Source organism: Vidua macroura, chromosome 6, assembly GCF_024509145.1.
Source record: "Vidua macroura isolate BioBank_ID:100142 chromosome 6, ASM2450914v1, whole genome shotgun sequence".
Lineage (NCBI taxonomy): Eukaryota > Metazoa > Chordata > Aves > Passeriformes > Viduidae > Vidua > Vidua macroura.
Window position 1 is genome coordinate 35,572,552 of NC_071576.1, and position 12,733 is coordinate 35,585,284.

General features: G+C 41.4%; 1 protein-coding gene across 6 annotated transcripts in view; it reads right to left on the bottom strand.

Annotated features, from left to right (window-relative positions):
- DPF3 (double PHD fingers 3) overlaps nucleotides 1–12,733 on the bottom strand; it is a 154,613-nt gene that overhangs the window by 31,574 nt on the left and 110,306 nt on the right. For all 6 annotated transcript variants that reach the window (XM_053980881.1, XM_053980878.1, XM_053980880.1 and 3 more), the window contains one exon: nucleotides 8,583–8,720. In XM_053980881.1, coding sequence (XP_053836856.1) covers nucleotides 8,583–8,720 — 138 coding nt within the window. The remainder of the gene's footprint in view (nucleotides 1–8,582; nucleotides 8,721–12,733) is intronic.

Consider the following 12,733-nt stretch of genomic DNA (forward strand, 5'->3'; position numbering starts at 1 on the left):
TCCAAGGATTTGGTTAAAAAAACCTCACTCATAATTAGGAACTGTTTAATAGAAAAGGCTTGAAAACCAGCCATGGCCTTGTCCTATCTTACTCAAAACTCTTCTGATTTTCTTTTACACTGCAAACTGCAAAAACAGATCAAAAGGTCTGAGAAGCTTTGAGTATTGCCTGAGCTAAGGTTTGTTCACAGGAAGTGTACTTAAATCAGTGCCTCTTGCCATTTCAACTTAGGGCTGTTTTCAGGTTTCATCAAAGGCCCTGTCTTCATCTACATCTCCCCTAAAATTGAGTATACAATTTTTTCAAAATATTTTAAAACTTAAAAAATGGATTAAGGAGAGACATGAAAAGTTCTGTAGTTATAATAGCTTCCCTGAACGTGAAAGGTAATTCATGTGAAGACAGGATGCAGAGTGAAAATAAAGTCAGTATTTTCAAATAAATTTGGTATGCACTTATTCTAAAACATTTTTTTCCTTCTCAGCCTAATCAAGTTAATTTCAAGCTATAACAAGCTGAGCAGAATAAAGAACTACTTAAAATACAGTACCATCATTCACAGTAGTCTTTTCGCAAAGTAAGTTTGCTAAATTACATACATTATGTAGTATATCACACAGTAACTTTGTTCTGTAGACAAAACCTGCAAACTAAACAAGTTGACGGAGTTCAAATATATAAAATAACTTCTGTGCATTCTTGATTTTGAAGGCAGAGGCTCTCAACAGAATTCTAGCTTCCCTTTGCCCCTCCCAAGAAACCAAAAAAACCCTGTAAGTTATCTTCCACATAGTTTCAGTTTAATAACAAAAGCAAGCTGCTTATAATGAAATAACATCAAGAAATAAGGAATTTTCTTTTCTACATCATCTCCTGAAGCCACATGACTCAATAAAAATCTCTTTTTAGAGATTAGAAGTTTTCTGCTTCTCAGGGCTGCAGAAAATACCTTGGATGGAAGGCAAGTTCAGAAGAAGGAATTCTTGTCTCTGTTTTATAAACAGAAAACTCAGAGTACCGATATTTTAAATAGTTTTTCTTCAAAATGTGACCCTTAAATATATACAGACAAACCCCAAATAAATAGAACCTTGTATCTATCCATTTTTCTGATTTCTAATTTCTGAAATTATTTTGATTATTTGTATCATAATCTTCAAAAACTTGTGAGGTGGAACCAGTGCTTAAAAGAAATACTGGTTTTCTGTTCCAGGGGGAAAAAACACCATCATGTATATTTCTTCAGCCTGTAGGTAATACAGCACAATACTGAACCATAATTTTAGATATGCATCTAGGTTTGGCAGCATTTTATCCCCGTTTTTTGTCATATCCACATTGCTGGGAAGGTGATGGAGAATGCATGCAGTGCATGCCTTGCACTGGGGTGTGGAGCTGTGCATCATTTATTACAATGATTACAGTGAATTGGCTACAGTCAGAGATACATGCATTCACAAAGGGATTTTTCCTAGCACATTTTGTCCAGCTCTTACCTGTTTCTTCTGGGTTTGATCCAAAACCAATAAAGCACACTGGAGGCTTTCAATTCAATTCAAAGGGCTTTGAATCAGGCCGTTTACTCTGTTTGCAACAAGAATCTTCAGAACACAATAGAGACCTCAGGATCCTGCATGTAGGCCTGAGTCAACTTCACCATGGAGGAAAAGGGGTGGATTTGCTTTTTTTGTTGATGTTTTGTTGTTGGGTTTTTGGGGTTTTTTTGGGTTTTGTTTTTTTTTTTTTTTTTTTTTTTTGTTGTTTGTTTGTTTGTTTTTTTTGTTTTTTTTTTTTATTTAATTTACAAGACTCTTTGTGTGAGATGGGGCCAGTTTTCCTTTCCAGCTCCTCCCTTTTTCTCCCTGGCAAAGGGCAAGTCTAGTGTCTGCCTGCCTGAGCAGGAGAACGCCAGCCAAGAGCCTGTGCCTGCAGACGTCAAGCCCCTTGGAGGCCTCGGTGACAGATAATCCCAACCCATGTCTCCATGTGCCTGTCCTCGCCCCCCCGGCTGCCAGCGCTCCTCCCTGGCAGGCCTGGCCCGTCTCCATGGTGACCGTGGGCCCGGCTGGCTGCGCTGGCCTCGCCACCTGCCTGCCTCGGCTCTCCCGGTGTAAGGAATCGCAGCACGGCCCCTCGGCTTGCTGCTCAGAATGGCTCAGTGCAGGGAAGGCAGGCTCGCGAAAGAAATTACACTGTGATGATTGAATGAAAACATGGCTTTAAGGAGAAGGCAAAAGAAAAGCAGTGCCTGGACTGTGGCTTTCTTTGGTGGAAGAGGAGGGAGATGGCTGTGAGGGCATGCACCCCCTCCTGTCCCCATTATTGCCGGGTACAGCGAGCAGTGGTGGGGCAGAGGGGTGGACTGGGGAGCTGCTTCTGTGCTCAAGGCTAGAGCTTGCCCTGGGGAGGAACAATAAAAGAACACAACTGCTGGTGTGGTGAGGAACAGGCCACGCACAGCTCAAGGGCGCTCAAGGCTCTTGCTCTCTCACACATATGCAGCCAGGCAGGGATGTGCACAGCCATTTCTGCAGATGCCTCACCGTGAATTAAGTGCATGGGTTTTTCATTGCCTTTTTTCAGGAAGAAGTGTAAATCAAACTGAATGAGAGGAAATTGCCAGTCACTTACTCTGTTGTTAGCACTAGAGATAAGCATGTTGGCTGGCCCGAAACTGGGAAGTGTTGGGGCACTTGATACAAGGCCCTGCAGCAGGCTGGAGGCAGCACTGTGTTGATGTGGTGCTGTTTTTCTACCAAACACACTTGGAACTTGGGTGTAACGCTGGGAAATGGCTGGCGTTCTGTTCCCAGAGTCGTGCTAATCAGCCTGCACAGCCCCATGGCCTCCACTAGCTCTGGCTCCCCACGCTGCACTCCCCCACACGGGATGGGCATGCCCTTTGCTGGCAGCCAGAGAAGCAGGATATGCTACTGAGAGGTGCTGCAAACCACCCACCCAAAGTATTGCTAGGTCTCTCTAGTAACTGGATTTTATCTCATTTTTTGAGTTAGCTGGTAGTGTGGGGATAGAAGAAGCTGTTGCTTTTGCACAGCCTTTAGCAACTCTGAAAGGTTTGCCTTTCCTACAGCCCCTGCTCACAGAGAAGCACAGCCAAGGAGCACTACAAGAAGTACTATGAGAAGGAGGTACATCTGTAAAAGTCAGAGGAAGCCTCTAAGTGTGGGGAAAGGAAGATTATTTGATCATCTCTTTTACAGGAATAAGTGTGGCCCTTAAGTTGAACAGCTAATGAAAGAGGTGGAAGATGAGCTAGGTAGCTGGAAGGTACAGCTAGGAAAATAAAGCATCAATTGACTGGATTCAGTAGATTTCAGGAATCAGTGTTCCTCCACCTTAAGGCAGCATTTCATAGAATTTCTGTGCCCTGACCTTACAGAGTTTTCTGCAGGAACACCTAAAGCTTCAGCCGAAAGCCCACTACTAGGAGTAAGACACTGTAACTGTCTAGCGCCTCATGAGGATAAACAGTAGGAGATACAGAGTAGGCAGACAGATTTCTTGTCTTTAAGGGGTACCTCTCTAGACCTGGTGCCTGGCCACTGAAGCACATCATTCCCATGATACATCCCACCTCAAGAAGGTATTGTAATGCCCAATATACAGCCCCATCTGAGCATCCCTCAATATTCAGGTGAGAATGGCCAGTGCCATGAATTGGGTCTCTGCAACATCTTGTAGGCTTTTATCTGGAAATTACTCACTGGAGGAGTGTGAGAAGACAGACAGCACCTATTCAGTTCAAATTCAGTCAAAGCATTTGGATTTTACTTGGTCCAAATTCTACACGGAGAAGGAAAAAAAAAAGGCAGAAAAAGCAAGGAGATAGCAGAAAAAGAAAAAAACCTACAAATACATTAATGATACCATCCTAAATCAAGCGCTGATGTGCTGTTGAAGCAACAAAAGTGTTTCAAAAACCAATTAGTCAGATTGGAAATATTTTCCCATAAACTACTGAGAAGTACTCGGTGCTTCTCTTCAATGACAGTTGCACATCAACCACAACACTTTAGTCCCTGTCCAGGCAGTATAGAAAAGAAACACCAAACTAACAAAACAACCATCCCATGACTCCAATCCAAACAAACAAACAAACAAAAAAGTGGGTTGCAGATTAGCTCTCCGTCTACATAGGAGACTATTTTGGGATTTTCCACTATGCCATAACTCTAAACAACTGATCTATTTTTTCAACTCAGCATTGCAAAATACACACACAAAAATCTCAGTAATTTACAGCTGCAAACAGGATTTAAGGGAAATCTTTACGCAGTTCAAACTCTCCAATCATTACTGTTTCTTTTAGCATTTTGAGTGTTTTTCCTTATGAAAACAAACTGAAAAGAGAAAAAACCCAAACAGATTAAATGACTAAGAAGTCAACTCAAGGTAATGTACATATTTTCACTGAAAAGCACCTGCTGCAGGGTATCTTGCTGCAAGGTGGGCACTGATGCATCCTTGCATTCAGAAGTAGCTCCCACCATGGCCCCAGCAAGGATCAGCACTGAGGCAGGGAAAAAGTAGGCCTGATGTGGCTTTTCAAATTGATGCTGCTTGTGGAGAGGAACAAACAGCTCGTCTCCAACTGAGGGGCTGACTCTCGTCATTTATTCATGGCCAGCCCCCTGCCTGGATGGAAATAAAAATGTTTCAAAGATGACTGTGTGGGGGAGCTGGAGGACAGCTTGGAGGCACACTGAGGTTAGCACATTAATTTTTTATCTCTGGAGACTGGGTATCCAATTATGCTTAGAGTACACAAACAACTTTGGCTGGTCTCTCCAGTAGAAATTTATCCACATAATAAAATCTGTGATGGCACTGGGCACAACAGGCTGATGCCATGAAATAAGGTACACAGGTAGTTTTGCAGGGCAGATGCTTAAGCTAGCAGAGGAACAGGAGGGCACAGGAATGCATCCTCCTTAACTACATGTATTGCACAGTGGATCAACTTGCACTCGGCACAATGTACTTAATTTAGGATTGTCATTGGCCAAAGTGCTTGTGGGCATAAGATCCTATTCAGTTGCTGTTTCTGCAGAGCTGCCTGCAACCCACATTTCACACAGCAAAATGCCACTGAAAACTCTTCTCCTTTAAAGGAGAGGAAGTTTTTCTCCATGTAGACACACTATCCTATTCTCCCAGGAATTAAGAAAGAGCATTTATACTAGTACACTCATTCACAGAGACATTTCAATAGATAGAAGTCTAATGTAATTCCTATATCAGAAGTGCCTCAAAATTTGTGAGCACCAGCTGCCCCCAGAGCTGGCCTGTACCCATGGAGAGAGATGGAATAAAACAGCAGGTGTTTTGTGGCAGGCTTGGATGTACCCTGGGCTCACAAATCTCACGGTCTCGGTGCCAACATGTAGAGGAAAAGCCAGCAGAGAAAAAGTCTGAAAATTGTGTGGGATCATTTATTTTTCAGTGGAGTTGAGGAAATGGGAAGTTGACTTTTTAAAGGGTTTTCTATAATTTCCTTTTCACAGTTCAATACTCAGGTAAAAAAATCAGAGAGTAGGTCAGAAATAAATGTTTGTATAGGCAGAGGCAAGACTAGACACTGAGGAAGGGCTATTTACTTCTGTCAAAGGGCTAGATAAAGCAAACCACTAAAGCTCAAACAAAACACAGGCTAGAGTGTTGACTGTTGAACTATCTTTCATGTTGCAACAGGTAATCTATATATGAGAAAGAACAGGAGAGAGAGGTGTAAAGAGATATAAGCAGACAAAACTTCTACACAGTCAAGGACAGTGAGATGTGCCAAGGAGGTGAGACATGAGACTTGGGCCAGTCCTAGTTCTTTGATGCAGACCTATTCAATGGTTCTGAGTTTTAGGTAGGTTCCTCCTATCTACATCTCTTTTCCAATCTCTGGATAATTTTCTGACCTACTCATATTGGTCTGTGCGTGAAATAGAGGGGACTGAATATGCAGAAAGACAAGAGACTTTCAGGTCTTGATCTGGACCAGTTAGGGCATCAATAGTTGAATCCTGCAGAAGCCCTGCTCCCTCCTGCATCACCAGGGCTGCTGTTACTGCAGGTTCTGCAAGCAGTGGAAGCTGTAGAAGAGACGTGGGTACAAAGGAAGGAAGTTCATGCTGCAGCCACCCGCCTGAACTTTACTGACCTAGTGTTCACCACCCACGGCACAACAAATTCCAAATGGCCGGTTTGATTTGCCTTGCCTTTTCTAAATCAGGCTGCTCGTATCTCTGACACACTGCTCAGCAAATAACCAGATCCTACTGTACACTGTATCTCTGGTCCTCCTGCTCGGTGGGTTGTGGATTAGCTGTTTGGATTAACATCCCCCTGCCTTCCCTCCCTCCCACCTACCCCACCCCCTAAGCCCATGCAAAGAGGACTCTTGAAGCTCGAGACCCACGATGCTGCAGACCTGTCAAATCTAATTCATAACACATGCCTAACAGTTCTTAGGGGAGAGGAAGGATCTGATGCTCTGGCTCCCCACCATCCCCCTGTACAAAGGAACCATTTAATGACTGCACATTAGCAATGTGGACAATTAGCATTCACATGGAAGATAAATGGCAGCATAAATTAAATATTGCCAAGTGGAAGAGCAAAGATGCAAGATCTGAGCTCAAGGCTCTAAACAAACAGGCAAAAAAGGAACAAACATCCACTGTGACAGCTCAGCCATTTGGGACAGTTACCTTCCAGCATCTGGGACTTTCCCCAAGGCTGATCTGCACATTTGCACGGCTGTTGCCCATAGCTCACTGGCTCTTGGCTGGTTATTCATTCCCTCAGGAATCTGGGCATCAGAGAGGTTTACCCCAATGGTTCTAAATTTCTGCCTGCTTGTGGATCTATGCATCAGCAGCTTCCCTTTGCCACATGTTCTGGAGAAACACAAGCCCAAGCAGCAATCATGCTGCTCTTTCCCACAGTGTAGAATTCACCTTTTTTATCATGAGCCAAAGTCAGCTTCTCCTAACCTTACCATAGCTCTTCTAGCTCTTCTTGTTAACTTCTATCTTTCCTAAGCACCAGACACAAGGACTGAGACCCCTTTGCACCTATGTCAAGCTGAATTCAGGGTATTGGATACTACCTTTCTTTTTTTGGGCATCTATTCCAAGACCATTATCAATATTAAGTCAATTTAGATTTGCAATATTCCTCTCAGGTATGTAACTATTACTGACTACTGCAGGCACAGGAAAAAACCAACCAATCAACCAACCAACTAAAAAAACCCCAAAATGGATGTAAATGCTAAGTAAACAAAAGCTACTGGCTAAACACTGATATTCCCTTGCCTGCCCAAGCAGTCACTCTTGGTGCATTGACAGCTCAAGTTTATCAACAGCTGGAGGAGTCAAAATTACTTTTACTGCAAATCTACAAAACATGTGAATAACTAAAAGGTAGAGCATAAAAGTGACAGAAACATAGAGCTTGCCAAATGGGATCACACTAAACAGTCCTTCAAGCTCAGACAGTGGCTAGTAGCAGATGCTTTGGAGGAAGGAAACCCCCTCCCACACTTCCCTGGGGACAATTATCAATTATACTGCTTAGAAAGAAAACATTTTCCTACTTCCATATTTCTTGCAGTTCTTAAGGTATTAGAAAGTATTTTCCTGCATATTTTTCCCTATAAGCATTTTATTGCTTTATTACTTTGAACTAAACACAGATCATATGCTGATCCAAAAGAACTTTTTGAAAGTGAACAAAGCTATCTATGCAAATCCCAGGGTCACAGCAAACATCACATAGTATTAGACTCTGTGAAACTGAGAAACATGGGATTAGACACTTGCAAAAATCAGTAATAGAACACAGTATCCTTGACTTCCTGTTCTGTGCCTAAGGAGCACAGAAGGGACAGTTAGGGTGATGGACCTTATGCTCACACTGAGCATATGTGATTCATCACATAAAAATTCGGACCACTTAGATTTCTTTCAGTGCTGTACCAGTGTGGGAAATTGAGGCACATCCTCCTTTCATGTTCCTGCTCTCCTCCTTGCAGATCAGTACTGATGTGTTTTCATAGCTTTTGTCAAACTATAACTAAGAAGCAGTTTTTGGCAAAGTTGAGGGTAAGCTGTTTATGCAGCAGGTGAAGGTATAAGGGAGAAAGGTGCTGTTATTTTCATACTGAAAAACTGAGACATTGTCAAATATCTCTTATTTAAAGGCAAAACAAAGGCAGCCCCCTGAAATGTGTATTTCTTTGACATCTTTACTAAGAGCCACTGAGAGGCTGCTTGATGATGGGCAGGTTGGGCATCTCTTCTTTTCCCCCCTCTCCTTGCCATCTCCTCCCCACAGGAGCAGTAATGGAAAAGTTACTTGCTGCAGAGATAATGCTGGGTTTGAAATGAATTTCTGACTAGCTGAGCCAGCACCCGTGTGAGCTGTGGCTGATTAGCTCCAAGCATCCAGGTCCCAATCACTCACAACTGAGCTAGGCAATAACATCAGCCTCCCCAAGGCAAAGACAGGGTGAAGGTAACACCCCTGAAAAGGATCTCAAAGGCAAAGGGAAAATCCTACTCACGTTTGTGGTTTTCATTTCGGTGGACAGGGGAAGAGCGGGTCTCCTGCTCACGGGCTTCATCACCTTCTTCACTGGCAAGGTGGGTGTGAGCATAGTGGTAGCTCAGCCCAGGCCTGTTCTTGTAACGCTTGCCACAGACTGGATGGAAAGGAGATATGAGGGAGGGGAAGAGAGAATAGAAACATCAGTGTGATCCACAACCACAGAAGCATCCTCCCAAATAATGCTCCCTTTCCCCTGAGAATGGCACCACGCACTCCATGCACCTGCCCAAAACCCTTCCAGCCAGCTCTGGTGAAAGGTGACAGAGGGCAGCCCTGCAGCTGCAGGTCTCCAAACATGCTTTCTTCCCATCATGCTGCCAGCAGTCCTTCCCACAGGCCTAGGAAAATGCATTCAGTCCCTGCAGATCACAGAGCCCTAATCCTCTCTGCTAAGATTACCAACAAGGCTGCACATAAAATTAAATGAAATGCCAGTTCCAGTGGTGGTGCTGCACAATGTACAGTAATGGGAAAAAGACTGAGAAGAAGCAATATTATTTTCTTCATTACTGATCTCTGAAAAAAGGAAACAGCTGGGATTTTTTAAAAGGCTTTCTCTAAAAGGTTAATAAATAGATTGATTCACAGATTCCCAGTTAAGATAAGGAGATGGAAATCATCCACAGTTTCTTGCTAAAAAACATGTGGTAGTGATACTTATTTGCCCAGGTAAACTCCATATTCAGCATCCCAATGAACAATATGTGTCAGAGAATCCTGCTTCTGAACTTTCATTTATTTTAGGATTAAGTCAACAGATATTAAGGACAGAATCAAACAACTGGGGGTGATGAAAGGTCTACACTTTCACAGGGAGCTTAGCAAGGGCAGGCAACATCATAAGATTCATTACATACAAATTGATTTTCTATAAAGTTATTAATTCATGTTATCATCTCACAAATTTATCACTTTTCATCTTCAAAGCATTCTCTGAATGTTTATTTTCTTTTATACAGCTATTTTGTCTACCAAATACAAATATTGCCATTTAAAAAGACTAGAAAACAAAGACAAAAAGCTTAGTGCCCTTCTTGCAAGTTTTTCTTCCCAGAGACATTTTCAGTCACTTTATTAGCTTAATTAACCTCAAGGATTTCACACAGGAATAAATTTCATGTCCAGCAGTCTGTCCAGCACAGAGACCATCCACTCCTAAAAACTTAAGTCAGCCCCAGTATGTATCCTGCGACATATATAGATACTTACTTCCCATTCTCCAGACACCTGAGTCTGGGAATGTCAAAGACTCCACAAATATTTTTTTTAAAAATTAAAAAAGAAAAAAAGAAAAAAAAAAAAAGAAAAAAAAAGCAAAAAAGCAAAAAAAACCTCAAAAAAAACCCAAAAAACCCACCAAAAAAAAACCCCCAAAAAAACCCAAAACAAAATTAAAAAATCAAAACAAAACAAAACAAAACAAACAAACAAAAAAAACACAACAACCACCCTTATCCCATTTATTCATTTACATATAAATAAAACTTAAAATTTTATTCCTTTCTGCTACTACTCAGAAAACACCAACTGATGTTTTGCCTTTTGGAACAGATTATAAAAAATTGTAAATAAAAGCTTATTACAGTAATATATTTCACTCGTAATCTCTTCTGATTTACAAACTCCCTCAAGGAAAATGCTTTTCTTTATTAGAAACATGTAAAACAAGCTCATGATACATACGAGTGATCTGGAATATTGTATACTTTTTTCCAGTTTTCTTCATTGTGCAAGGTGATGATCACAGAATCATCATAACAAGACAGAAGTTTCTTTGAAGTGCAATATGTTCTGTCCTCAGACACAGATTTTTTAAGTCTTTGAATGGCCTTGATTTAGAAATGAGACCTCCTGCAGGAGGGAAGAGGGAATATTGAGAGAAATAAAATACTCATATAGATATGCACATCCATTCTTTGAAGCATCTGCCTTCATATTTCATATGTAAACCTAAAACAATTGCCAGACAATTTGAAGAACTAGACTGTTGTTAGGTGCATGCTCTCCACAAAACATCAGTTCAGACTCCCTCTTCTAGTACCATCCTTGTTTTCTTCCAGTGCATTCTGGAGAGGGAAACTACTTCTCCTTCTCTGTGGTCCTGCAGGGCAAAGGACAAGCAGTGGAACAGATGCTGAACAAGAGTCAAAACAAGAAGATATCAGCAGTTCTGTATGACTTTCCCATGTTTTGAATAGTGGAAAAGTGTAACACTTAAGTAATCATAAACCCAGAGAGAGCTCACTGCTTAAATTCTTTTAGAACGGTATCCTCCTCTAATTACATAAATGTTGCAGCTTTAGTTAGAATGGAGGAAGAGATTTACATTTCTAGCAGATTGACCATCTGCTAGATGAGCTGGATCAGCTCATGAAGTGTCCTACTCTATCCCACTTTTATGTGTTTGAAGAAGAATGTTAAAAAAATAATTCTATTGCTATGAATTACCAATACTGCTCAAAGACTTCAGTCAAATTATTTCCAGAACACTATCGGGTGATCAATGCACAAAAGGAAACTTGCATTCCCTGCAGCAAGTTCCAAAACGGTGGTGTTTACTCCATTCCTTGCAGGGATTTTAGCTATGTTGCTAAGGATGACATAGGAAATCAGATGGGTCTGCAGACTCATCCTTCTTCAGCAAAAATGTATCAGCTCACCAGGAAAAAGCAATATATATTGAGGCAGTAGTAATTCTGCAACTGAGTCCTTTCCATTGTGAGGACTTACAGGTGGCCTTCAAGGGTGACATCAGTCTCAGACATGCCTTGTGAGAAATTGATTAGGAGGACTTTATAACCAGAACTGAGGCAAATGAGTTTGGTTTACATTGTCCTAGCAGATCCTTTGTAGGACCAAAGATTTGCAGTTCCAGCAGACTTTGTTCTTGTGTCTAGATTTTTCCATTTTTCAAATTCATTTTGTGTCATAAAAGAGTCCGAAGAAATGCCATGAATTAAAACTGCAGAGATTTCATGTTTCTCAAACAAATCAGACTTTTGCAGGGGGAAAAGGGTCATGATATTAGTCAGGCAAAAGAACCATTGGCCTCAGTGAGATTTTGCTAGAATGAAAGCTAAGTCAGAACTTCATGGTTTCTCCAACAGATTGAATCTTCCTGAATTCACCCAAATCTCTTATTTTCCAGGTAAGAGCATATTTTATAAATCTACTGTATCACTGTGCTAAGAAGTAGTTTCTATAAAAGCCTGATCATTAATAAACACTTAGCTCTTACATAATTCTTCCCACTGCAGATTGGCTTTGCAAACATAAATTAATCTTCCTCCACATTCCTGAGTGGGAAATACTATTCTCATTTCAGTTCTGAAAAAAGAGAACCTCAGAGGGGCTGAGTTGCCCACACAGTGATCTTTTATCATTATCAGGACTGGAATCCATGAGTTCCAGCATCCACACCAGTGCTTACACCACATCTTTCTATTCTTAGAGCTGACAACAGCATAATGAGAACTGGTTCTCCCAGTCCGAAATGCACGCTGTTGATTAGTTGTTAACACTATTCAGCTCACACATAGCAAGTGAGAGTGTGCCTTTCATAAACTTTGTCCAGTGGCCTTTCTTTCAGCAGCTTTGACTTTTTTATCTTCAATTTTCCTTGCTGGATAGACTCATCATCCTTGCATGTGGTAGATTTCATCCTGAATCTCAACACTGGGAAGTTGACTTGATCTTTAATTAGGTAGCCAAGCTCAATAAACACAGTGGGAGTTTGTAGCATGTAACCCACTCCAATTCCTCCTGCATTCAAAGGATATATTTTTGCTATGAGCTGATGTGAATGCTGCCTTAGGAACAAGCTGGGTAAGTAAGCAGTAATACAGCAGTGCAGACCAAATGTCACAAATGGGGAAGAGGGATTTTTTTATGAGGCCACCAGACAGTCTCCTGTGATAAACCTTACCTTCCTTCAAATTTGAAGACTGATAAGAAGATGTTACACAACTGCATTAAGGGGGGAGGGGAGGGAACAGTATAATTGCAAGCATTGAGTGTTTCACAAAAGAAAGCACTGTTCTATGTTCTGGACTGTAGCACCCTGCAATTCTTTGGATAATCAAATTCTCACTCTGTTTATATTTCTTA